This window comes from Adiantum capillus-veneris, chromosome 2 (assembly GCF_014529385.1).
Source record: "Adiantum capillus-veneris isolate H3 chromosome 2, ASM1452938v2, whole genome shotgun sequence".
Lineage (NCBI taxonomy): Eukaryota > Viridiplantae > Streptophyta > Polypodiopsida > Polypodiales > Pteridaceae > Adiantum > Adiantum capillus-veneris.
The window spans coordinates 176,930,997-176,958,944 of NC_140932.1; the positions used below are offsets into that span (position 1 = coordinate 176,930,997).

At 45.9% G+C, this 27,948-nt stretch overlaps 1 protein-coding gene across 1 annotated transcript in view; it reads right to left on the reverse strand.

Annotated features, from left to right (window-relative positions):
• Window positions 1–4,992: 4,992 nt before the first annotated feature.
• LOC147464121 (signal recognition particle 19 kDa protein, putative / SRP19) overlaps window positions 4,993–27,948 on the reverse strand; it is a 78,640-nt gene continuing 55,684 nt past the window's right edge. Inside the window, exons 2-3 of the mRNA XM_086492960.1 lie at window positions 5,570–5,669; window positions 4,993–5,490 (exon numbers count right to left, since the gene is read on the reverse strand). Coding sequence (XP_086349086.1) covers window positions 5,357–5,490; window positions 5,570–5,669 — 234 coding nt within the window. The 3' untranslated portion in view covers window positions 4,993–5,356. The remainder of the gene's footprint in view (window positions 5,491–5,569; window positions 5,670–27,948) is intronic.

The window sequence follows — 27,948 nt, forward strand, 5'->3', positions numbered from 1 at the left end:
CCTTCTGCCAAAACCCCAAAAATACTCACTCACTCACTTTCAAAAATGACAAAAACAAAGCATGCCGACTTACTTGCATTTTGGGAACAGTTTTTGCTCACTTGCACTTATATGCACCCCTTTGTCCCCACGGCCTCATGCATAGCCGAGCACTCTTTTCCCACGTTCGACGCGGTCGTCGAACTCTCTTCAAACGGGGGTGTATATAAGGGGTATGAGCCTCCCGAAGACCGGCCACGGGAGGGGACCCCCCCACCTAGGCACGTTAGCCTCACTCCACGCACTCGCGCACCGTGGGGACTCCACGCAAGGTTCCCCGGGGCACGCTATGACCCGTCGGCGGTGCGGCGGAGCCTGAGGCTACGTGGGGCGTCACACTTGGTATCAGACGGTCGTCGAACTCTCTTCAAACGGGGGTGTATATAAGGGGTATGAGCCTCCCGAAGACCGGCCACGGGAGGGGACCCCCCCACCTAGGCACGTTAGCCTCACTCCACGCACTCGCGCACCGTGGGGACTCCACGCAAGGTTCCCCGGGGCACGCTATGACCCGTCGGCGGTGCGGCTAGGGACCCGAGACGCGAGACCCGCGAAGACCCGCGAAACACAAACGGCCGTCGACCCATGGAACGCAACCACGCCCGAGCCGGCCCCGTCCTAGCCGGGCCCCCGAGAAGGCAACTTGACCCGAGCCGGTGCCGTCCGAGCCGGGCCCTCCTGAGCCGGTACCGTCCGTGCCAGGACCCCTTGAAGCAACACCTTGGTCCCTTGGCTGCGCGCGGGTATAAATCCCCGCCGGGCCCTTGAAAGTAGAAGTCCCTTGGCCGCGTGCGGGTATGAATCCCCGACGGGCCCCTTGAAGACAGAAGTTCCCTCGGCTGCGTGCGGGTAAGAATCCCCGCCGGGCCCCCTCCCCAACGCGCCCAGAAACTGGGGCGTCACAGAGACGGGGAGATAGGCTTCCTTGCAAGCAGAACAGTGGAAAAAACCACCCATCACCTCCATGCATCGGCAAGCTGAGAGAGAGAGAGAGAGAGAGAGAGAGAGAGAGAGAGAGAGAGCTCCACGTCGCACCCTACGGCCTTAGTCCTTAGGGCAGCCCAATAAATGGCCACTAGCAGTCCAGTGTCCATTCATACACATTGGAATTTGGATCCCACTAGCAGTGCAGTATCCATTCATACGGTATTTGGATCCTTCACACAACCCACCACTAGCATACAATTCACTCATTACATTTTTTTAATGTTGCAGTGCACTCACCAATCAAACATTTTCACCTTTTATTTTAATTTTAAATTACATGAGATTTTTCCCTAAGAAAAAAGGTATCACATCACTATGGCCTTAGCCCTTTGGGCAGGCCAAAAAAACAATCCCCGGACTGGTAGGTGTCAATTTACTGCTAGATGTCAATTTTGGGCGTCAAGACACATGGGTACGGCTTGATGCCTCAACGTTAAGGAGAGAGCGCAATGTGTGACAGCCTTGATTCGTTGGAGGAGCGAAAAGGCAGGCTACTGTACATGTGGCTATCCCCTCAAAAGAAGTAGTAGTAGTCAAGCCTAATTTTTGAAGGCTTCGACACCCTTCGGAGGCACTTCTATCCTTCAAGGCTTCGACGCCCTTCGGAGGCACTTTTAACCTTCAGTGAAGGGCAAAAATATTTTCTCTTCGAAAGAAGGATAGAATATTGAAAAATCTTTGAGTAGCCCTTCTAATTTTTGCCTAAATATAGCTTAAACGAAAGATAGATAAAAATCTACCCTTCAAATGAATGATTAAGGTCACCTTTCAAAAATGAGCCATGGTAGTAGTAGTATGTCGTCACGATTTTGGAAATTGTTTTATTAGTGGTATCTAGCGGAGATGCTCTCAAACCAAAAGTCAAATAGAAATAGAGAACTCAGGCACACGAGGCACGAGGAGGAATCGGGCAGGGCCTGTTGGTGCATGCTCAGCTTTTGGCAACCGAGGCGGAGTCACAAACGGTCCCCCAGGAGAGGTTGGCATGAGCAGCAGGCTGGGAAACGAGTGCGCGGCAGAGAGGGAGTAGCTTCTATCTTTTTTTTTAAAGGTTGGATGCGCATTGCAGAGCGGTAGCAATCTTGTATACGTCTGCATGGCTTAGGTGTATCCTTTAATTGGTTTTGAAAGTTGCCTGGTTCGAGTGTGTGCCACTGCATGGCGATTTTGTTGAGGATTTTGGTTCACATCGAGTGGCTAGGAAAGGGATCTCCCTAATAAAATAAAAAAGTAGAGAGCACTACTTTTTTTTTTTGGCTCCATTACTAAGCGAGCAGAGTCGCCAGAGATTGATTGGTGCACACAAAGTCGCTGGTTTTGTTTCCTGTTTTCTTCATGTGTGCAAAACAGCTCCAACGGCTTCGTCCGCATTAAGTGGAATTCGAAAAACCTCAAGGGCTCACAACAAAAGTAGAGAGAGAATGTGCAACCTACAAAGGGAAGCGGTGATTTCGTGTGGGGATGTTGTGTGCATGATGAGTGTGTGAATCTCCAACGATGGGCGGGATTTGTGAGTTGGAGTGAAATTTGAATGCAAGCGGGTGTGTGTGTGTGTGTGTGTGTGGGTGTTGTTTTGGGGGAGGCGGGCCACCCTCAGGACCAAGACCAAGTGACATGGGCATGGGAGGGTGGGAGGATTGTGGGCAGGTACTCTGGACTACAAAAAGTAATCTAGGGTACCGCATTTCGAAAGTAATCTACGGTACCCTATTTTGTGGCCATGAGGCTTAAATACATGGCCTCATCCATGTGAGGTACATGTCTTAACTTCGCCTTGCGTGCGCTTCTGAAGGATGCGGGCCCTAATTTACTTAAAACACGCGTGTTAGGCGTCTACACCGAAAGTAATCTAAGGTACCCTAGATTACTTTTGACACCGCCGCCAAGATCTACGTTCCACAATCGCGTCACCGTAGATCGCACCCTCCCATGTCCGCGTCACTTAGTCCCTAGGGGGGACTCTGGAGTGAAAGTGTGTTTGTGTGTTTTTATTTGAATTTGAAAATTTTTTCTTGTTTATGATTTTTTTGTGTTTTTTAATTAAAATGACTATTAGAAGGATTTTCTTTCCCTTTTTTTTATAAAGAAAACCAATCCACATTATGATAGAACAAAAATTGATTAAGATTATTTACAAACATACCCTAATTTAAAATACAGCTAAAAATACCAAAAAAATCTCATACAATAAGTTGAAAATTATAATAAATTAATTAAATGTACTAAAAAAGGCAAAAAAGAATAAAGATAATAATTGAAACTAATTTTTGTTTTAAAGGTAAATTTTAGGATATATAAACTAAAACAAAATAAATTACACGAACCTAATAAAAAACTTGAAAAAGGCAATAAAATTCTAAAAACTATTTAAAACTGCAAAATAAACTAAATTTATCTATTAGTGTGATGGCGAAATAGTAGAGGTAATGAATGTAATGATCATTGACTTTACAACAAAAAGGTTCAGTCCCAACTTTGATTGAACACGCCGGTTCTCACCCTGGCCGAATCCCTCTCAAACCATAAGACCGCCCTATACAACAATAGCTACACTAGGAACAACAACAGGCAGTGTACTATTACCTGTGAGATATTTATGTGTTCAATGACAAGTGTGTTTTGTGTGAATTAGTTTTTTAAAAAAATTGGACCAAATAAATAGATAAATGTGTACTAGTGGCACTCAGATGTGTTTGTGTGTGTGTGTGTGTATGTGTGGACTTCCCGAGCCTTTTGGTGCCGTAGTCTTTGCCACTCAGGACTATCAACAGAGAACCAATGCCTTTAATGTGGAAGGCTAACCAAGTATGGAAAACAGAATTGCACAGCGAGAGTAAAATCCTTTAAACATGACACACCAGCAAAGTCTTGTCCACAATCATGCACTTCCAATTAGTTCTCACTAGAAATTCTTCTAGTGGTCTCCACTTGCCTTTAGCATGAGATACTAGTGCAAGAGAGGAAGCTACTAACCACACAAAATTGCAAATGCGAGGGGTTTGGAGTGTCATTGTTTGAGTTTCAGCAACTGTTTACGTGATATCCGACCAGAATATTACTGTAGCAATTGCATCATATGTTTATTGAAGCCACTGCGAAATATGCCAAATAGCATCCACAATATAATATCTCGTGCCCTTGTCCCACAATCATGTGGCCACAAACAATGGTGATGATGACGGAAAAACATTCGATTGCTGTGTCAGTCAAAAACAACATTAGGTTGATCATATACCAATAGGCCGCCGCATTTTCCTCGCATTAAGTCTCCATATGACGAAAATTGGAGTTAGCTCTCACTTGCAAAAAAATGCACCTGTAAAAATATGCATAAACAAACCCTTATGCTAGTGACATTCTGATCTAAACAGTTTTAACATGCAGAAGTGGCAGGTGATTAAAATTCCAAGTAAACATGCTAAGTGGCATCCTCGACCACCTTGTCTTCCACAAAAAGGCCCGTTATTATTTTTGCCGATGACACAGATTGCAACCTCGGTCAGTAAACAAAATGCCTGCCAGCATGAATGCTACATAAATTACCATAATAAGACCCCTCTTGCATCTTTCACCAATATTACTAAAAACCTCCAACAAACACCGACAGTAATGCAAGTTTCTGACAACTATTCCAGAACACACGACTATTCCTTGAGAGTTATCTCAACTATGGGCAGAACTCTTGCAGGTGTTTGGCTAATCGGCAAATTGAAACATGCTTAATCCATCCAAACCCTTTCAACTCAAAAACACACTTAATCATTATCAATGCATAACTTTTTTAATGTGTTGAGACAATTTTATATACTCCTAGCGCATTACATAGATGAGGTTGTCATCATGTCCTTCCAGCTTGACCATGCCAAAAGATGTTTGGGCACGGTAACACACAGTGTACCGGTGCATGCATATGTGTGCATGTGTGTGCACACCCACGCTTAGAATTGCAAAACCAATACTAAGTAATTTAGGCTGACGGCTGAACCACTTTTTATTATTAAGTATCTTGAGATGTTAGAAACACAACACCTTCTCACATGGTCAAGTATAGGAATCAAAGGCATCAAAAACCTTACCGAAAGATTTGCACCACAATTCTGGTACAAATTATAATGTCACCGATAAAATGCTTTGCAGTAGCTTAAAGCCCAAACCTTCCTGAGTACCAGCCATGATAATCATACAATGGAAGACAGGTGATGCTTTGTAGTCTCTAAATGCAAACTTCCTGAACAGCTTTTCTCTCACAAAAGCTCATACTCTTGCTTTCTCATTGGTATATACATCCTCATCCTAAAAAATGGCACCGAGCACGGAAAAAATTGACCACCTATTTCTTCTTCCTACCACCCTTTCCAGATTTCCCACTGCTTGTACTTGCGCTCCCAGAACTTGGCTCTCCCTTCTTATTTCGGCTGCGGACCTTTGGCACCAGCTCGGCCACCTTAAGCATTAAAGCCTTTCCTGTAGAAAAAAACACTTTAGTTTTGGCTCCTGTGGGGGATTCAAATAATCATCATATCAAACCATGAGAAGAGCATACGGGATGGTATGTTTGCATTAACAGGACTGCCATCATCCTGTTTTAGCTGTATTTTGATGCGTCCTCTTAGCGTAGCATCCCTTGAATAGGCCTTTTCAGGCTGTTAAAAAAAAACCAATCAAACTAAACAGTGATATCTAATAGTGCATCAATAGAAACCAGAAAATTGAGAACAGGTTGCCCCCCATCATGCATGGATTATATCTCAGATGAGGTGGTTTAGTGTATAGAGACTCAGTAAGCTAATTTGACGGTCTTGCATTCGTGAAAACTGTATGTATATATAGATGCTTTTTACACTAAATACACCTCCAAAAAAAATTACTACTCAGCAAATAAAATTGGTCTCAATTGAGCTAACGAAAAAAAAACATCATTATCTACTTAAACAGATATATAGATTTACTTAAACCAAATTCATCTTTCTTCACAAAAGCATGGCAATACACAAAGGACATCAAACAAAAGTTCAAAGGGCTTACTTCCTCATTCCTAAAACAAGCTGTAACATAAAAACATATCTACAAAATAAAGGCCTAGATCTTCAAAACCTGACCTTCAACTTAGTTGTTATTCAAAGCGAATAGTGAAAAACATCACATTTATCATGCGTAGTTTGGACAATAGCTTCTACATCCCTACTCACATCATCCGTCCCCGACTATGTGTCGTAGTCACAAAGGGACCGGAACATTGGGGGAATGGAGTACTTTTCAAAACAAAAACAATGAGCTTGATAAAATGGGGACATGAAAGCATTCCATAAAGAACTTCATAAATTGCTCTCTATATCGTTGAACAATTGAAAAGACTTCACATATCTTTCACATAGTCGGAAAAGAGTCTTTATGAAGAAAGAATACGAAACCATCTTATTCACAGTCTCGACAATACACATTTGTGTTCTACCATAGTGGGTGATTCACATGCATACCTATTATTCTATGGTGTCATATTTAAAAAGGAAGGAAAAAGCTCCCACATTGCCTTAGCACTATCAAATGGAACGAGGTTGTACCTATGGTATTGGACTAGTTCAATGGGAGCGGTGATAGGGGGCCAAGGCCATAGTCATAAGGAAACTTCTTTTTGGAGCCTATCAAATTGGAAACTCCATTTCCAAATTCACCCCTTTCTCATTTCCTTCATGCCGTTTTTTCATTAAGTTTAGAGGGAGCCGTTTCTAACCAGTTCCATTGAAAAGAGCAAGCCGTTTCCATCCATCTTAGATGTCATTGCTGGTCTCGTTCCGTTTCCCGTGTCATGTGACTATGGCCAAGGTAGAGGAACGCAAGCAAGAGCGAAAGACTATGCGACGTCTCGATTCTTCTCTAGCTTATCAATCCGATGCACCGCCCAAGCTGGATTACGAAAGGCTTGTCAAAACCATTAAGGAGGCTACCACAACAGCTATATTGAACATTCATGCACCACTTCCCGAGAAGATCCCGAGAAAAAGATCCTTCCATTAGTTAATAAGAACTGCCCATTGGACTACAACCACCTCTACTAGAGAGGGCTACATCAACAACAAGGAGAGACTCTCCCAGTAAGAAAACAAAAGATGTACAATGGAGGCTAAATTACGAGGTGGGATGAGGAAAGAGCCACACAAGTGAACGGTAGTGCCATCTGGGTGCACCCTGGACCATGGTGAAGAAAGGCCCTAAGCGCGAGAGTTGCAAGAAAGCCTCTCTGCGCTCCCGCATGCGGTTGGAGCTGCCCTGGAGTCTCTCGAACTGGCCCCCGAGAGTGTAAACCAGCTCCAACCAAAAATCACTAACAGTCTCTGCCAGTGGGACAGGGCGAGCCTCGAAGATGTGGAAGCAGCAGGCCCGTCAAATGAACCAAAGTGTCAAGCCACAAACAAGCTCCCAACACACCTCTCTCTCACTTCACCACTCTTGGGGGGTAAGCTCTGTGGTGAGCTGAAGTGTAGGTCGACCCCCCCGGATCACTATTATCCTGCTGGTGGAAGCCAGCTCAAAATGGAGTGCAGGGCCCGTGAGAGTGGACCAGGTTGCAGCACCCCAAGTGTACTGTCGAGCTGTGGAAAGAGCTGGCATCAGCCGAAGAACCCAAAGCCAAACCTACTGTGCCATGGGGCAGGGCAGTCCCACATACAATGACGCTGACTCTCCAAAGGATGGCCACAGGCTGCCAACAAGCCACTGTGTACTAGCCAGCTCCCAACTGCTGTAGCTCTGTGGGCAACAAGCCACTGGAACAAAGTGACTCTCCTCGGCTGTTTGGAGTCCCACAATCACTCCCAAAAACCTGACAAGAACTTAAGTGTGAGACCCTCCTCCGGCCAATGAAGTGTTGCAGCACGGCGAGCCTCCCTCCGTGCTGCCAATATGTGGCATCCCAATCGAATTGTGTACTGAAAGAATGGGATCCCAGGGTGATCGGTACAAAGAAGGGGTCCCCCCAAAACCACTCTCCAAGGTCCCACTGCACTCATGCCAGAGGGCAGCTCTCTCAAGCCCAAACCAATGGCCTGTCTCAAGATCGGCAAGGTCAGGATCTGTGACACAGGTCCTCCCATAGATGCCCAAAACTCGTATCCTCTAAAAGCAACACTCTGCAACCTGTGGAGCCTATACTGAGACTCTGTGAAGGTGACCCTCTCCCTCAATCTCAAAGAACATGTGGGGTATAGACTACGAGCAAGCTCGAACTGCAATGAGGACCTCCAGTCGCGTGAAGACTCCCATCCATCTGGGAGTTGCTGTCATAGTCACATGGGGATGGGGACGGAGACGGGGACGGGTCTCGGGGATGTGACAGGTCTCGGGACGAGGACGTGGTAAAACAAGGGACGGGGGACGCGTAAGGGGACGCGTGTTAAAAGAAACTTGTTCTATACTAGACAACACTAAGAGCACAAGATTGCAAAGAGAAAGTGTGTTTTGCACTCATACATACCAAAATATGACAAGCGGTAAGAACGTGGCGAGCACCCGCCACATACGTTGACACGATGATCAATCATCATACTCAAAGGGAAAAAAGTAATGATGAACAAGTGAAGAGTGGACTAGTAGAGTCTAGTGGGCAACAAGACTCTAAAAAGCCTAGAGAAAAGGTGTGGGGTCCCCTGTTCGCGTCCCACTTGCATGTGTCACCGGGGACCCGTGTCCCAGGACACGTCCCCTCTGCGTCCCATGTGAGGGACCCCTCTGCCCCGCGTCCCCCATTCCGTCCCTACCAAAACGGGCCACGTCCCCGGGTCCCCTAATTCTATGGCTGCTGTCTCTAGAGGGGTGAGCCAATCAGCTGGAGCCTGATAGAGCCTCTGTAATGTCCTAGTACATGCTCTGCACACCTCTCATGCCTCGTAGCTGGATGCTCTAAGCCTCCTCGGACAAACTTGAAAACTGAGCAGAGCCCTTCTTAGGAAGTTTGTGGTCAGAGGACTGCTTCCAGGGGAGGAGCCCTAGAGAGAATTGTTGCTTCACCGTCTTCAAGCTCCTGTGCGCAAGCGGTGCATGTCCAGGCACTTAGAGTAGTTGCATATCCTCTGGTCGCACACAGCATGATCATCAACATTACAGTCAGTAGCCATCATGAGCATTTTACAGTGCACACAACCCATTTTCCCTATTTTAGCCAATTTTCACTTATTATTAATAAGTGACTTTGTTGGGAAACTGGGTAGGGCATTTTTTATAAGTTAGCATATAAGAAAGCTAGCGCTAGCACTTTCTGGCAGAAGAGGCAGCAGATACCCAATATCTGGCAGTGCACCTTCTCAGCAAGACCGGCAGGAATCCCTAGCGTTTTCAACTTTTCAACGACCAAGACCACCCAGCGTTTTTCTCCTGCAGATCAACCCTAGCGTTTTCAACAGCATCAGATCAGCACTAGCGTTTTTACAACTTCCAAAACTGCCTAACTTCCAAAACTGCCTGGCGTTTTTGCATTGCAGACCAACATCAGCCTTTTGCAGATTCCCGGCGACAGATCAGCCCCTAGCATCAGCGTTTTCAGTTTTCAGCATCTAGACACCACAGATCAAGTCCCAAACCTTGCAGATCTCACCTTCCCGCAGTAGATCCTCGCCGCGTGGTCAGATCAGCTAGCGTTTTCAGTTTCAGCCCGCTGTTAGCAGATTTCAGCATCTGCGTTTTCAGCGCATCGTCGTCACGTAGTCGTCATCGCCGTCCTCACCGACATAGTGTCAGAATTCAGCAGATATCAGATTTGCAGATTTCAGCCCCTAGCATTTTCAGATTTCAGCCCGTCTCGTCGTCGTCATCATTGTCATCAACATCGTCGGCAAGTTCATTGCATCTAGACCATTGTACCAGATTTGTGCAATCAATAGCATAGACCTCTCTCACCATAGAGAGTGGGGCCCTCGGAAGAGGGTTTGACAACATTCTGGTGTCGTACTCTCTTCTCTCTCTATCTCTCAGTCTCAGTACCTTCATTCACAGTGTCATTCACTTTGTTTGTGATCATTTGCACTCTCTTACTAAAGGAACGGAAGGCTCTCCCTTCCGTAAGTCAAAGGAACCCTTGAGCACAGTTCGGAGCACTCATGTTGAGCAAAGTTCAACATTCACTTCCGCTGCACCTTACACACCCATAATCCACAATCTGGCACAAAAGTGTGACTGAATCATCGACCTGCTACCCATCGGATAGGTAGCTCCGTCGACAATTCCAAGAAAAATGTGCATTTGCAAAAGGCACTGCGAATCTGCCAACCCATCTCCTTGTAGAAAACACAACCATAGAAACCTCCCCCAAAAGTGAGGAAGAAGATTCTACTGCTGTCCAAACACTTCTCTCTGAAGAAGCAGCTGAAATGAATAGCTCCCCCTCTCGATCCAACAACTGCATGCTTGCTCCCGTTGGCGGGAAGGCACGGTAACATGACTCCATCTTGGAAGAAACCAAAGCAATCCAGCACTTCTAAGTTCAAAAGCACCTTCCGCCAAGACCATCTGCTCTCAAAAGCTAGCGTTGGTGTTGCTAAATTGGCTTTATCTGACATAAAAATAATTCTAAATGAACTACTAGAATTATAAGTGAGAGGGTTTTTCTCACTGGAGACATCCGAGTACAAACATTTCTACATCGTCATTCAGAGTAATGGCCACAGATGCCCTGCCTTGTTACTGAGGAGATGCGTCAGAGACTAGAGCTTCCCCTCGAGGTAGAGGAGCTCCATGAGGCCCTCATAGCACTCCCTCATGGTAGCTGTTCAGGGGAGGATGGTTTGACTCCCAATTTCTTCTTGGAGTACTGGGACTTGCTTGGTTCATATCTTTGCAGCTCTTGCACACTGGAGAGATGTCTGATAGCATGAGTGAGGGCTTGATTTACCTTATTTCAAAGGAGGGTGGCTCCTTGGATGAGATTCGGCAGTGGCGACCCATCACTATCCTCAACTCAGCCTAAAAATTCTAGCAAAGGCTCTGCGTTTTAGGATTCAGCCACTACTAGAGAGGTTTTGTCAAGGAGCACAGTATCCTCGACAACTTCTTCACTTTTTGAGAGGCATCTACCCTCGCACATCTCCGAGGAGAGGATCTGGTGATACTCCTCGATTTTGAGAAGGCTTACGACAGAGTTGACTGGGACCTCTTGGAGGGCACTCTACGTAGGATGGGTTTCTCAGATGTTTGGATCAGATGTGTCAGCTCTTTACAAGCGTACACACAGTCAGGTGCTCTTGGGAGGAGGAGGAGGGGAGCGCTTCATGCTCATACATTCGGTCAGACAGGGCTGGCCTCTAGCCCCCTTCCTCTTTCTCTTCTATGTTGAGGCGATGATCAGATTTTGACCTCACAGCAGGTTGGCTTGCAAGGTTTAGAGCTCCCTATTAGGGGAGATGAGCTACTGGACACTGAGTTTGCCGACGACTCAGCCTTGTACTTGGAGGGCCAAGAGGCCAATCTGCATAGGTGTGAGCAGGCTCTAGGGGTGTTTTGTTGTGCATCAGGAACACTGATCAACTGGAGGAAGACAGTGGCTTTTTGGGCTGGCAGTGCTCCTACGCATGATTGGTTGCACAAAGGTGCCAGAACACTTCCTAAGCTGACCTGAACCCTGAACCTGAAGTAGCTTGTCCACATGCACATAGGGTTAGATGTGCACGTGACAGGGTGACAGAGGGGGATCTCTTCCCTTCTTGAAGCAGAGGATGTTCCTTGATTTTCCCTTGTCCATCTAAGGATGGAAGTTCCAGTTTCGACTTCAGGTGACTCTTGTTTATTCGGTATGCACCAATTCAGATGCATGTTCCCATGCACGTGTTGAAGTTGGCTTTGACAGGCAAAGGGGGATACTTCTATCTCCAAAACCACTTCTTGTTTGATCATCCGACTTCCTTGGGTGAGGTTTAGAGGTGGAGCATGTGGTGCCAAACTCTTAGCCAACAATGCCAGCAGTTGAAGGAGTTTCTTTTGTTGGAGTGTGGACTTCTCCTTTCTCCATGTTCTCTCCTTCCCCGATGGTAGTGTGGCCCTACAGGTTTGATCACTTCTTTGCCCCCTTGTGAGCTTGTCAGTGCCACTTGTGGGACAATTTACGACTTCTTGTGAGCTTGTCAACACCAATTTTGGGACAGGTTTCCAACCTTTTGTGGGCGGTTTTCTTGATGATCGACAGCAGATTTGTAGAGATCCTTTGGATAACAGGTTTGCACTTATTGACGACAGTTGGTGTGGACATCTAGTTTGTAACAAACTGCTGACGTGTCAAAGCCGAAAGAATGGAGCCAGCTTACACATGTGGCCGAGGGGCCTAAACCCTAAGAAGAACAAGTAACAGAAGAAGTCCTACCAACTTATGGGGACCCCGTTCGATGGGGCCCCAAGTGACATAAAGGAAGAAAATAAAGCAAGATCCGGACACATGCGAAACACTGATGGCGTGGCAGATTTCCGAAAATTGCGTTGGCATGATGACGTGACCGGCTGTTCGGATTTTCGCGTTTTGCGCTGACTGATGACGTGGCAGGCTGTACAGATTTTCGTAAATTACGTTGGCAGCTTTTGGCATTGCTTTTTGAACCAGAAGCTTTTGAGTTTTGAAGGCTTTTTACTGTAACTGCTTTTCAGGCCAAGGGCCTTTAAATATGAGGCTAGGGCCCATTCTCTGGCATGCTTCCTGGAGAAGGTGCAGAGTCTAGAGTACCGGCTTGTACTATGTTGATGCAATATAAAGAAATACCGAAAGGGGCGCCAAGGTTTGGGGCCAATACTCTCTGGGGTGGAATTCCGCCACTCCGTGTCGCGTGTCATCTCTCTCTTTCAGTTCAGTTGTTATTTGAAGTGCTTAAAGTTGTTCAGTTTGTTCTTTTCTATTGGCATATGGTGCCCGTCCTGTGACATAGTTCCTACTCCCGCAGTCGGCAAATATTAGATGCTTCTACCATACATCCCTTTGGAGAGCTCCAACCTTGGGGGTAGCCCTTTTCCGAGTGCAAATTTGGCCACGGCTGGCTAGTATAGCAAGTTCTTCCCTTGCAGTCTTTTGCACAGCTTTTTGGCATGTTACAAATCAGCCCCAGCATTCCTCACATGCTTTTTCTCCAAGCCGGTTCCTTTACTCTCCCTTTGAGTCTTTTGCACAACTTTTTGGCATGTTACAAATCAGCCCCAGCATTCCTCACAGGCTTTTTCTCCAAGCCGGTTCCTTTACTCTCCCTTTGAGTTTTGGTGTCGTGTTGTGTATTGGATATTGATTGTACAGTTCAGTTGTGGGTATGTTATCTTCAGCACAAGTACAAAGGACAGTTTTGATGAAGGTTTTCGGGAAGCAAGTTACAACAATTGGGAGTACATGTGCTCTTCCGAGTCTGTATGCAGTTTGGTATTTTGTATTGGATTGTACCTACAAGTTTGATCTTGGCAGGTATAGAGGAGTGGCAGACATTTGGTTTGATCTCAAGGAGTTTTCTTAGTAGCTAGGTTCTTCTTGGACCCCGACGGCTTCTCTGGCAAACATGATCCTCAGGCGACGACCTTTCAAATCTTCCTATCCTTAGCAGTCCGAGTTTACCAATGGTGTGATTCTCTTCAAGTCTCTTGTTCAATGAGATTCATATTTTGCTATTCAATTATAGAGGAAGCAGTTTTACTTCAGGTTGTCTTATATTTCTTTCTGGTGGCACTCATCCTCTTCTTATCTTGGGGGGAGTTCTCAGCTTCAGCTCTTGAGCTTATAGTTACCCGGAACGCGGAACGGGAACAGCGACAGGATCCTCGTGAAATAGGGGAACGGCGAAGGGTCCGGAACGGGAACAACGCAACGCAGAATGGGAGGCATAAAAACACCCAAATAATGCAATTTTAAGCTCTATGTGATTGAATAATAGAGTCCTTTGACTCTAATACTCACAAAAACCTTGATTTGAAGACCATTCAACCTTACTGTGGAAAACATGTCGTATAGACTTGAGAGCTTGAGAGGGGGGGAGGGACGCGGGGAGAGAGAGAGAGAGAGAGAGCTTGAGACTCGAGAGAGAGGGGGAGAGGGACAGAGGCTTGTAGACTCTAGAGTCTAGAGTCTAGACTAGCCAGGCTAGAGCTTGAGAGTCAAGACTCAAGACAAGAGGGTAGAGCTTGAGCTTTGGCCCTTGAAAGCTTGTGTGCATTGTGAAGGTAAGGGGTGAGGGGAAGGGCATTTAATAAGGGGGAGCCTTACAGATAAAGCACAGAAATCTGAAAATCTGCCCATCCCCAGCCGTTTCGGGCTGGCCGTTCTGGTACCAAATGCCTGTCCGGAACGTTTGGCCGTTCCGGACGGTTCCCGGCCATGAAACCCCTCTGGAACGCCGTTCCGGCGTTCCCAACCCACAGGGTGGCGTTCCCCGGTAACTATGCTTAAGCTTTCAGTGACAATGTTTGCTTTGTTCCAACGTGGGGTTGAGACAATTGTTACCTCAGAGCGTACTTTTGAGGATACTTCTCTTTCAGAGGGGGCTTCCAAGTTATTATCTTCGGTTGACTTCCAGTGCTTCATTCAACAGAGTACCATGCACGATGTCTTCCAGTCCTTGGTTTCCCATACCCATTTCTTGCGGTTTTGGATGGTGTGCTTGAGCCCACAGTGGAGTTAGTATCTTGGCGGATGTTCTTCTTTATCCATTTCAGAGGTTGCCTCGTCTTCCGAATTTGTGATGTGACGGTTGCTCTTCCCAGTGCATCCGCGCAATAATTCCTATGCCTTGTCTTCCATATTGATCCCTAGAGATTGTACCATTCACGACACACCTACTTCCCTTATCCTTAGACTGGCATGTTATTTTGTACAGGTGGATAGTGGTCCTTCTCGAACTAGGAACCAGTTACAGTTAGAAATGGCATTCTTCAAAGTGGGGAGACAATCTTCTTGGTTCTCCAAATTTGCTTCCAGGTTCCATAGGTATATTTTCTTTTAATATCACCTATCCCGGGCGATCCAGAAACACACGGAGAGACTGTTGGAGAGTTATGACAATTATCCATGGTTCGAGTGTTCTCCCTTGAGAGGGGGATGTGGAGCCAGCTTGGGAGTCAGTTTGTGCACAGTACTTCCATACAATTCTTGTGGTTCCATGTGCAGCAAACAGGATTGACAATCTATTCGGTGGCTTTCTACAGCACCTTGTTCTTCTCTTACAGAGCTTGGGTGCAGGGTCTCTTGATCTCGCCATGTTAGCTACAGTCTCAGTATTGATGCGTGTTCCTTTCTGCTTCATGTTTCTTCACGATTCACTTTGAGAGTGGGGTGATACTCGCTCGGGATATGTTACAGACAGTTAAAGATCAGTTACAGATTCACTCTCAATTCCGATGAAATTCCTTCAAATACAGTTTACAGTTCATCATTCTATATGGTGGTTGGTGCAATTCTTTGGTTCTTCGTCATCGGACATATAATTCCTTAGTAGCCTCGCTTGTCCCATTCCTTGGACTTCCCGTAGAAGCTTGGAGATTCTCGCATGTGGTATATGATTGGGGGTGCAAATTTCCGACTCTTTCCTCGAGGGTGGAGCACCTTAGATTTTAGAAATGATCCAAATACCCGCAATTTATGCCTTTAACCTCAGTTTTGATGCATTCTCTTGGAGCAATCAGCAGCAGTACCTTCTACAGATGCTGGTTGCGCGACTTGTGAGTCAGTTGGCTTGAACGGAAGGCTCTCCCTTCCATAAGAACAAAAGTAACCTTGAGCGCACTCATCTTCAGCAAAGCGCAAACATTCATTCCGCTGCACCTAACATTGGTATCAGAGCTTTGGTAGTGTTCTGTATCACTCAAGGAAGGAACCACAAGAACCACAAGAATTGTTTTTGCTTATTGAGGTCGCACGAACCCAAGTTCGCTAACAACCCCAAAATCATCATTTTTGGCTCACTTACAGATTTCAGCCCATGGCGTTTTTGGACAGTAGTAGAAAGATTGCAGATTTCAGCCCTTAGGTCGACTTCGTCATCACCGTCGTCATCGTCGACATAGCCTAGACTTGCATCAGTCTCATGCATTCCATTTGTACCAGATTGTGCAATCATAAGTAGACCACTCTCGCCGATGAGAGTGGGGCCTTCGGAGGAGGGTTTTACGTCTCCAGTGTCGTATCTCTCTTCTCTCTCTATCTCTCCGTCTCATACACTTGCACGCACAGTGTCCATTCACTTTGTTTGTGATCATAGCATTCTCTCACTAAGAACGGAAGGCTCTACCTTCCATAAGAAACAAAAGGAACCTTGAGCACACTTCGGAGCACTTATCTTGAGCAAGGCGCAAACATTCATTCCGTTGCACCTAACATTGGTATCAAGAAGATTCGATAGATCCCGAAGAACCGATCTTGGCTCTTGAGCTTAGGTCCAAAGAGCCCTCACTGGAAGTATTATGTGTTCGCATGATTGATGCGCACGCATTGTTCGAGTGTTTCATTCGTGATCGTTTTCTATATTTTAGTCAACGTCTATATGTGATCCCTTTTCCTAGGCATGACATATTGTACGTTGAGCACGTTTCACTCATGAATGGGCACGCATGTATGCAGATCGTTCATGAAAAGCTGAAAAGTATGCATTCAAGGAAGTCACAGTGGTAGAAAGAGCACATGACAGTATGAGCACCAAGCATGGGCATTTCTGTTGTGAATTGCCACGGTTGATTGCTTTAGATCAAAAGAGAAAGATTCGATCTCATTGTTTGCGTGTGTGGTGAACCGTTTGGCACTCCGTCTCTGTGTTCGTCTACATTGCATGCACAATCCTTGAGGAAGACAAGATTTTTTCAAGTCATTTTACATGGAATAGGTATGTTCATGTTTTTGTGTTAAAAGTGGTTCCAAGAATTTTCAGCCATGGAGATTCTTGAAGAAGAAAGAAGCAAGACTCTAGACGAAGTTGAAGCATTGAAGGAGCCACAGAAGACTTTGTGTCGCTTTCGGCGCAGCCCAAAGAAGCAAGCGTTGCAGACCTTTATGAAGTTCAAGTACCGCACAACCCACACATCAGGGTGGGACGGCGAAGAATCCCTTCCCAAGATTCCGGATGCTATTGGCGATCTCCCTCGACGCCATACAGTTCGGTACCAGTACCTCACTTTGAAAAGGAGGGGATGTCACGTGACACATCCAGCCCTATGTGTCCATGGACAAGCTACAACATGATCAGGGTTCAGTCAGTCCAGTCAGTGTAGATTAGAAGTGATCTCGCACTTTTGTGAGTCTATTCGTAGACCGTGCATGCCCACTCACTTAGTGTAGATGCATATCCTCTGGTTGCACACAGCATGATCATAAGCATTTCCATCAGAATCCTTCAAGGGAATTTTCCACTGCATTTAGCCTATTTTCCCTATTTTTGACATTTTTCACTTATTATTTTTAAGTGACTTTTGTTGGAAAGTAGGTAGGGCAAATTGAGTAAGTTTGTATATAAGCAAACTAGAGCTAGCCCTATCTGGCAGAAGAGGCAGCAGGAGCTCCACGCTCAACAGGCAACTTCTCAGCAGAACCAAGACCTAGGGTTTTCATCACTAGATCAGCCAGCGATTTGCTCAGGCAGATTCCAGCGAGCGACAGCAGAACCTCAGATCAGCCTAGCGTTTTCCATTTTGCAGAGCAACCGGCGACAACAGCAGAATTTCAGCCCTAGCATTTTTGGTTTGCAAATCAGCCCCAGCGTTTTGCACCTTTACCGCGACGGAACATCAAGGAACATCAGCGTTTTCAGTTTTCAGCAGTTAGCACCCGCAGATAAAGTCCCGAACCTCGCAGATCTCACCTTCCCGCAGCAATTCCTCGCCGCACGGTCAGTTTCTGCAAGGTTTACAGTTTCAGCCTGGAAAACGCAGATTTCAGCATCTGCCTTTTCAGAGCCTCATCGTCGCATCGTCATCGACATAGAGTCAGAATTCAGCAGATACAAGATTTGCAGATTTCAGCCCTTAGCATTTTCAGATTTCAGCCCATCTCGTCGTCGTCCTCATCGTCGTCGACATCTTTGGAAAGTCCAAGCATTGTAGAGATTTGTGCAATCATAAGTAGACCGCTATCGCCATAGAGAGTGGGGCTTCGGAGGAGGGTTTTACAACGTCTCTGGTGTCGTGTCTCTCTTCTCTCTCTATCTCTGAGTCTCATACACTTGCACGCACAGTGTCCATTCACTTTGTTTGTGATCATTGCACTCTCTCATTAAGAACGGAAGGCTCTCCCCTCCATAAGAACAAAAGGAACCTTGAGCGCACTCATCTTGAGCAAAGCGCAAACATTCATTCCGCTGCACCTAACATTGGTATCAGAGCTTTGGCAGAGTTCTGTATCACTCAAGGAAAGAACCACAAGAATCACAAGAATTTTTTTTGCTTGTTGAGGTCGCACGAACCCAAGTTCGCTAACAGCCCCAAAATCAGCATTTTTGGCTCAGTTGCAGATTTCAGCCCATGGCGTTTTTGGACAGTAGTAGAAAGATTGCAGATTTCAGCCCTTAGGTCGACTTCGTCATCACCGTCGTCATCGTCGACATAGCCTAGACTTGCATCAGTCTCATGCATTCCATTTGTACCAGATTGTGCAATCATAAGTAGACCACTCTCGCCGACGAGAGTGGGGCCTTCGGAGGAGGGTTTTACAACGTCTCTAGTGTCGTATCTCTCTTCTCTCTCTATCTCTCCGTCTCATACACTTGCACGCCAATGTCCATTCACTTTGTTTGTGACCATAGCATTCTCTCACTAAGAACGGAAGGCTCTACCTTCCATAAGAAACAAAAGGAACCTTGAGCACAGTTCGGAGCACTCATCTTGAGCAAAGCGCAAACATTCATTCCGCTGTACCTAACATTGGTATCAAGAAGATTCGATAGATCCCGAAGAACCGATCTTGGCTCTCGAGCTTAGGTCCAAAGAACCCTCACTGCAAGTATTATGTGTTCGCATGATTGATACGCACGCATTGTTCGAGTGTTTCATTCGTGATCGTTTTCTGTATTTTAGTCAACGTCTATATGTGATCCCTTTTCCTAGGCATGACATATTGTACGTTGAGCACGTTTCACTCATGAATGAGCACGGATGTATGCAGATCGTTCATGAAAAGCTGAAAAGTATGCATTCAAGGAAGTCACATTCCCTGTCTCTTCCTTGGCACGACACAGTGATAGAAAGAGCACATGACAGTATGAGCACCAAGCATGGGCATTTCTGTTGTGAATTGCCACAGTCGATTGCTTTAGATCAAAAGAGAAAGATTCGATCTCATTGTTTGCGTGTGTGTGGTGAACCGTTTGGCACTCCGTCTCTGTGTTCGTCTACATTGCATGCACAATCCTTGAGGAAGACAAGATTTTTTCAAGTCATTTTACATGGAATAGGTATGTTCATGTTTTTGTGTTAAAAGTGGTTCCAAGAATTTTCAGCCATGGAGATTCTTGAAGAAGAAAGAAGCAAGACTCTAGACGAAGTTGAAGCATTGAAGGAGCCACAGAAGACTTTGTGTCGCTTTCCGCGCAGCCCAAAGAAGCAAGCGTTGCAGACCTTTATGAAGTTCAAGTACCGCACAACCCACACATCAGGGTGGGACGGCGAAGAATCCCTTCCCAAGATTCCGGATGCTATTGGCGATCTCCCTCGACGCCATACAGTTCGGTACCAGTACCTCACTTTGAAAAGGAGGGGATGTCACGTGACACATCCAGCCCTATGTGTCCATGGACAAGCTACAACATGATCAGGGTTCAGTCAGTCCAGTCAGTGTAGATTAGAAGTGATCTCGCACTTTTGTGAGTCTATTCGTAGACCGTGCATGCCCACTCACTTAGTGTAGATGCATATCCTCTGGTTGCACACAGCATGATCATAAGCATTTCCATCAGAATCCTTCAAGGGAATTTTCCACTGCATTTAGCCTATTTTCCCTATTTTTGACATTTTTCACTTATTATTTTTAAGTGACTTTTGTTGGAAATTAGGTAGGGCAAATTGAGTAAGTTTGTATATAAGCAAACTAGAGCTAGCCCTATCTGGCAGAAGAGGCAGCAGGAGCTCCACGCTCAACAGGCAACTTCTCAGCAGAACCAAGACCTAGCGTTTTCATCACTAGATCAGCCAGCGATTTGCTTAGGCAGATTCCAGCGAGCGACAGCAGAACCTCAGATCAGCCTAGCGTTTTCCATTTTGCAGAGCAACCGGCGACAACAGCAGAATTTCAGCCCTAGCATTTTTGGTTTGCAAATCAGCCCCAGCGTTTTGCACCTTTACCGCGACGGAACATCAAAGAACATCAGCGTTTTCAGTTTTCAGCAGTTAGCACCCGCAGATCAAATCCCGAACCTCGCAGATCTCACCTTCCCGCAGCAATTCCTCGCCGCACGGTCAGTTTCTGCAAGGTTTACAGTTTCAGCCTGGAAAACGCAGATTTCAGCATCTGCCTTTTCAGAGCCTCATCGTCGCATCGTCATCGACATAGAGTCAGAATTCAGCAGATACAAGATTTGCAGATTTCAGCCCTTAGCATTTTCAGATTTCAGCCCATCTCGTCGTCGTCCTCATCGTCGTCGACATCTTTGGAAAGTCCAAGCATTGTAGAGATTTGTGCAATCATAAGTAGACCGCTATCGCCATAGAGAGTGGGGCTTCGGAGGAGGGTTTTACAACGTCTCTGGTGTCGTGTCTCTCTTCTCTCTCTATCTCTGAGTCTCATACACTTGCACGCACAGTGTCCATTCACTTTGTTTGTGATCATTGCACTCTCTCATTAAGAACGGAAGGCTCTCCCCTCCATAAGAACAAAAGGAACCTTGAGCGCACTCATCTTGAGCAAAGCGCAAACATTCATTCCGCTGCACCTAACATTGGTATCAGAGCTTTGGCAGAGTTCTGTATCACTCAAGGAAAGAACCACAAGAATCACAAGAATTTTTTTTGCTTGTTGAGGTCGCACGAACCCAAGTTCGCTAACAGCCCCAAAATCAGCATTTTTGGCTCAGTTGCAGATTTCAGCCCATGGCGTTTTTGGACAGTAGTAGAAAGATTGCAGATTTCAGCCCTTAGGTCGACTTCGTCATCACCGTCGTCATCGTCGACATAGCCTAGACTTGCATCAGTCTCATGCATTCCATTTGTACCAGATTGTGCAATCATAAGTAGACCACTCTCGCCGACGAGAGTGGGGCCTTCGGAGGAGGGTTTTACAACGTCTCTAGTGTCGTATCTCTCTTCTCTCTCTATCTCTCCGTCTCATACACTTGCACGCCAATGTCCATTCACTTTGTTTGTGACCATAGCATTCTCTCACTAAGAACGGAAGGCTCTACCTTCCATAAGAAACAAAAGGAACCTTGAGCACAGTTCGGAGCACTCATCTTGAGCAAGGCGCAAACATTCATTCCGCTGCACCTAACATTGGTATCAAGAAGATTCGATAGATCCCGAAGAACCGATCTTGGCTCTCGAGCTTAGGTCCAAAGAACCCTCACAGGAAGTATTATCTGTTCGCATATTTGATACGCACGCATTGTTCGAGTGTTTCATTCGTGATCGTTTTCTGTATTTTAGTCAACGTCTATATGTGATCCCTTTTCCTAGGCATGACATATTGTACGTTGAGCACGTTTCACTCATGAATGAGCACGGATGTATGCAGATCGTTCATGAAAAGCTGAAAAGTATGCATTCAAGGAAGTCACATTCCCTGTCTCTTCCTTGGCACGACACAGTGATAGAAAGAGCACATGACAGTATGAGCACCAAGCATGGGCATTTCTGTTGTGAATTGCCACAGTCGATTGCTTTAGATCAAAAGAGAAAGATTCGATCTCATTGTTTGCGTGTGTGTGGTGAACCGTTTGGCACTCCGTCTCTGTGTTCGTCTACATTGCATGCACAGTCCTTGAGGAAGACAAGATTTTTTCAAGTCATTTTACATGGAATAGGTATGTTCATGTTTTTGTGTTAAAAGTGGTTCCAGGAATTTTCAGCCATGGAGATTCTTGAAGAAGAAAGAAGCAAGACTCTAGACGAAGTTGAAGCATTGAAGGAGCCACCGAAGACTTTGTGTCGCTTTCGGCGCAGCCCAAAGAAGCAAGCGTTGCAGACCTTTATGAAGTTCAAGTACCGCACAACCCACACATCAGGGTGGGACGGCGAAGAATCCCTTCCCAAGATTCCGGATGCTATTGGCGATCTCCCTCGACGCCATACAGTTCGGTACCAGTACCTCACTTTGAAAAGGAGGGGATGTCACGTGACACATCCAGCCCTATGTGTCCATGGACAAGCTACAACATGATCAGGGTTCAGTCAGTCCAGTCAGTGTAGATTAGAAGTGATCTCGCACTTTTGTGAGTCTATTCGTAGACCGTGCATGCCCACTCACTTAGTGTAGATGCATATCCTCTGGTTGCACACAGCATGATCATAAGCATTTCCATCAGAATCCTTCAAGGGAATTTTCCACTGCATTTAGCCTATTTTCCCTATTTTTGACATTTTTCACTTAATATTTTTGAGTGACTTTTGTTGGAAAGTAGGTAGGGCAAATTGAGTAAGTTTGTATATAAGCAAACTAGAGCTAGCCCTATCTGGCAGAAGAGGCAGCAGGAGCTCCACGCTCAACAGGCAACTTCTCAGCAGAACCAAGACCTAGGGTTTTCATCACTAGATCAGCCAGCGATTTGCTCAGGCAGATTCCAGCGAGCGACAGCAGAACCTCAGATCAGCCTAGCGTTTTCCATTTTGCAGAGCAACCGGCGACAACAGCAGAATTTCAGCCCTAGCATTTTTGGTTTGCAAATCAGCCCCAGCGTTTTGCACCTTTACCGCGACGGAACATCAAGGAACATCAGCGTTTTCAGTTTTCAGCAGTTAGCACCCGCAGATAAAGTCCCGAACCTCGCAGATCTCACCTTCCCGCAGCAATTCCTCGCCGCACGGTCAGTTTCTGCAAGGTTTACAGTTTCAGCCTGGAAAACGCAGATTTCAGCATCTGCCTTTTCAGAGCCTCATCGTCGCATCGTCATCGACATAGAGTCAGAATTCAGCAGATACAAGATTTGCAGATTTCAGCCCTTAGCATTTTCAGATTTCAGCCCATCTCGTCGTCGTCCTCATCGTCGTCGACATCTTTGGAAAGTCCAAGCATTGTAGAGATTTGTGCAATCATAAGTAGACCGCTATCGCCATAGAGAGTGGGGCTTCGGAGGAGGGTTTTACAACGTCTCTGGTGTCGTGTCTCTCTTCTCTCTCTATCTCTGAGTCTCATACACTTGCACGCACAGTGTCCATTCACTTTGTTTGTGATCATTGCACTCTCTCATTAAGAACGGAAGGCTCTCCCCTCCATAAGAACAAAAGGAACCTTGAGCGCACTCATCTTGAGCAAAGCGCAAACATTCATTCCGCTGCACCTAACATTGGTATCAGAGCTTTGGCAGAGTTCTGTATCACTCAAGGAAAGAACCACAAGAATCACAAGAATTTTTTTTGCTTGTTGAGGTCGCACGAACCCAAGTTCGCTGACAGCCCCAAAATCAGCATTTTTGGCTCAGTTGCAGATTTCAGCCCATGGCGTTTTTGGACAGTAGTAGAAAGATTGCAGATTTCAGCCCTTAGGTCGACTTCGTCATCACCGTCGTCATCGTCGACATAGCCTAGACTTGCATCAGTCTCATGCATTCCATTTGTACCAGATTGTGCAATCATAAGTAGACCACTCTCGCCGACGAGAGTGGGGCCTTCGGAGGAGGGTTTTACAACGTCTCTAGTGTCGTATCTCTCTTCTCTCTCTATCTCTCCGTCTCATACACTTGCACGCCAATGTCCATTCACTTTGTTTGTGACCATAGCATTCTCTCACTAAGAACGGAAGGCTCTACCTTCCATAAGAAACAAAAGGAACCTTGAGCACAGTTCGGAGCACTCATCTTGAGCAAAGCGCAAACATTCATTCCGCTGCACCTAACATTGGTATCAAGAAGATTCGATAGATCCCGAAGAACCGATCTTGGCTCTCGAGCTTAGGTCCAAAGAACCCTCACAGGAAGTATTATCTGTTCGCATATTTGATACGCACGCATTGTTCGAGTGTTTCATTCGTGATCGTTTTCTGTATTTTAGTCAACGTCTATATGTGATCCCTTTTCCTAGGCATGACATATTGTACGTTGAGCACGTTTCACTCATGAATGAGCACGGATGTATGCAGATCGTTCATGAAAAGCTGAAAAGTATGCATTCAAGGAAGTCACATTCCCTGTCTCTTCCTTGGCACGACACAGTGATAGAAAGAGCACATGACAGTATGAGCACCAAGCATGGGCATTTCCCTTGTGAATTGCCACAGTCGATTGCTTTAGATCAAAAGAGAAAGATTCGATCTCATTGTTTGCGTGTGTGTGGTGATCCGTTTGGCACTCCGTCTCTCTGTTCGTCTACATTGCATGCACAGTCCTTGAGGAAGACAAGATTTTTTCAAGTCATTTTACATGGAATAGGTATGTTCATGTTTTTGTGTTAAAAGTGGTTCCAGGAATTTTCAGCCATGGAGATTCTTGAAGAAGAAAGAAGCAAGACTCTAGACGAAGTTGAAGCATTGAAGGAGCCACGGAAGACTTTGTGTCGCTTTCGGCGCAGCCCAAAGAAGCAAGCGTTGCAGACCTTTATGAAGTTCAAGTACCGCACAACCCACACATCAGGGTGGGACGGCGAAGAATCCCTTCCCAAGATTCCGGATGCTATTGGCGATCTCCCTCGACACCATACAGTTCGGTACCAGTACCTCACTTTGAAAAGGAGGGGATGTCACGTGACACATCCAGCCCTATGTGTCCATGGACAAGCTACAACATGATCAGGGTTCAGTCAGTCCAGTCAGTGTAGATTAGAAGTGATCTCGCACTTTTGTGAGTCTATTCGTAGACCGTGCATACCCACTCACTTAGTGTAGATGCATATCCTCTGGTTGCACACAGCATGATCATAAGCATTTCCATCAGAATCCTTCAAGGGAATTTTCCACTGCATTTAGCCTATTTTCCCTATTTTTGACATTTTTCACTTAATATTTTTAAGTGACTTTTGTTGGAAAGTAGGTAGGGCAAATTGAGTAAGTTTGTATATAAGCAAACTAGAGCTAGCCCTATCTGGCAGAAGAGGCAGCAGGAGCTCCACGCTCAACAGGCAACTTCTCAGCAGAACCAAGACCTAGGGTTTTCATCACTAGATCAGCCAGCGATTTGCTCAGGCAGATTCCAGCGAGCGACAGCAGAACCTCAGATCAGCCTAGCGTTTTCCATTTTGCAGAGCAACCGGCGACAACAGCAGAATTTCAGCCCTAGCATTTTTGGTTTGCAAATCAGCCCCAGCGTTTTGCACCTTTACCGCGACGGAACATCAAGGAACATCAGCGTTTTCAGTTTTCAGCAGTTAGCACCCGCAGATAAAGTCCCGAACCTCGCAGATCTCACCTTCCCGCAGCAATTCCTCGCCGCACGGTCAGTTTCTGCAAGGTTTACAGTTTCAGCCTGGAAAACGCAGATTTCAGCATCTGCCTTTTCAGAGCCTCATCGTCGCATCGTCATCGACATAGAGTCAGAATTCAGCAGATACAAGATTTGCAGATTTCAGCCCTTAGCATTTTCAGATTTCAGCCCATCTCGTCGTCGTCCTCATCGTCGTCGACATCTTTGGAAAGTCCAAGCATTGTAGAGATTTGTGCAATCATAAGTAGACCGCTATCGCCATAGAGAGTGGGGCTTCGGAGGAGGGTTTTACAACGTCTCTGGTGTCGTGTCTCTCTTCTCTCTCTATCTCTGAGTCTCATACACTTGCACGCACAGTGTCCATTCACTTTGTTTGTGATCATTGCACTCTCTCATTAAGAACGGAAGGCTCTCCCCTCCATAAGAACAAAAGGAACCTTGAGCGCACTCATCTTGAGCAAAGCGCAAACATTCATTCCGCTGCACCTAACATTGGTATCAGAGCTTTGGCAGAGTTCTGTATCACTCAAGGAAAGAACCACAAGAATCACAAGAATTTTTTTTGCTTGTTGAGGTCGCACGAACCCAAGTTCGCTAACAGCCCCAAAATCAGCATTTTTGGCTCAGTTGCAGATTTCAGCCCATGGCGTTTTTGGACAGTAGTAGAAAGATTGCAGATTTCAGCCCTTAGGTCGACTTCGTCATCACCGTCGTCATCGTCGACATAGCCTAGACTTGCATCAGTCTCATGCATTCCATTTGTACCAGATTGTGCAATCATAAGTAGACCACTCTCGCCGACGAGAGTGGGGCCTTCGGAGGAGGGTTTTACAACGTCTCTAGTGTCGTATCTCTCTTCTCTCTCTATCTCTCCGTCTCATACACTTGCACGCCAATGTCCATTCACTTTGTTTGTGACCATAGCATTCTCTCACTAAGAACGGAAGGCTCTACCTTCCATAAGAAACAAAAGGAACCTTGAGCACAGTTCGGAGCACTCATCTTGAGCAAGGCGCAAACATTCATTCCGCTGCACCTAACATTGGTATCAAGAAGATTCGATAGATCCCGAAGAACCGATCTTGGCTCTCGAGCTTAGGTCCAAAGAACCCTCACAGGAAGTATTATCTGTTCGCATATTTGATACGCACGCATTGTTCGAGTGTTTCATTCGTGATCGTTTTCTGTATTTTAGTCAACGTCTATATGTGATCCCTTTTCCTAGGCATGACATATTGTACGTTGAGCACGTTTCACTCATGAATGAGCACGGATGTATGCAGATCGTTCATGAAAAGCTGAAAAGTATGCATTCAAGGAAGTCACATTCCCTGTCTCTTCCTTGGCACGACACAGTGATAGAAAGAGCACATGACAGTATGAGCACCAAGCATGGGCATTTCCCTTGTGAATTGCCACAGTCGATTGCTTTAGATCAAAAGAGAAAGATTCGATCTCATTGTTTGCGTGTGTGTGGTGATCCGTTTGGCACTCCGTCTCTCTGTTCGTCTACATTGCATGCACAGTCCTTGAGGAAGACAAGATTTTTTCAAGTCATTTTACATGGAATAGGTATGTTCATGTTTTTGTGTTAAAAGTGGTTCCAGGAATTTTCAGCCATGGAGATTCTTGAAGAAGAAAGAAGCAAGACTCTAGACGAAGTTGAAGCATTGAAGGAGCCACGGAAGACTTTGTGTCGCTTTCGGCGCAGCCCAAAGAAGCAAGCGTTGCAGACCTTTATGAAGTTCAAGTACCGCACAACCCACACATCAGGGTGGGACGGCGAAGAATCCCTTCCCAAGATTCCGGATGCTATTGGCGATCTCCCTCGACGCCATACAGTTCGGTACCAGTACCTCACTTTGAAAAGGAGGGGATGTCACGTGACACATCCAGCCCTATGTGTCCATGGACAAGCTACAACATGATCAGGGTTCAGTCAGTCCAGTCAGTGTAGATTAGAAGTGATCTCGCACTTTTGTGAGTCTATTCGTAGACCGTGCATGCCCACTCACTTAGTGTAGATGCATATCCTCTGGTTGCACACAGCATGATCATAAGCATTTCCATCAGAATCCTTCAAGGGAATTTTCCACTGCATTTAGCCTATTTTCCCTATTTTTGACATTTTTCACTTAATATTTTTAAGTGACTTTTGTTGGAAAGTAGGTAGGGCAAATTGAGTAAGTTTGTATATAAGCAAACTAGAGCTAGCCCTATCTGGCAGAAGAGGCAGCAGGAGCTCCACGCTCAACAGGCAACTTCTCAGCAGAACCAAGACCTAGGGTTTTCATCACTAGATCAGCCAGCGATTTGCTCAGGCAGATTCCAGCGAGCGACAGCAGAACCTCAGATCAGCCTAGCGTTTTCCATTTTGCAGAGCAACCGGCGACAACAGCAGAATTTCAGCCCTAGCATTTTTGGTTTGCAAATCAGCCCCAGC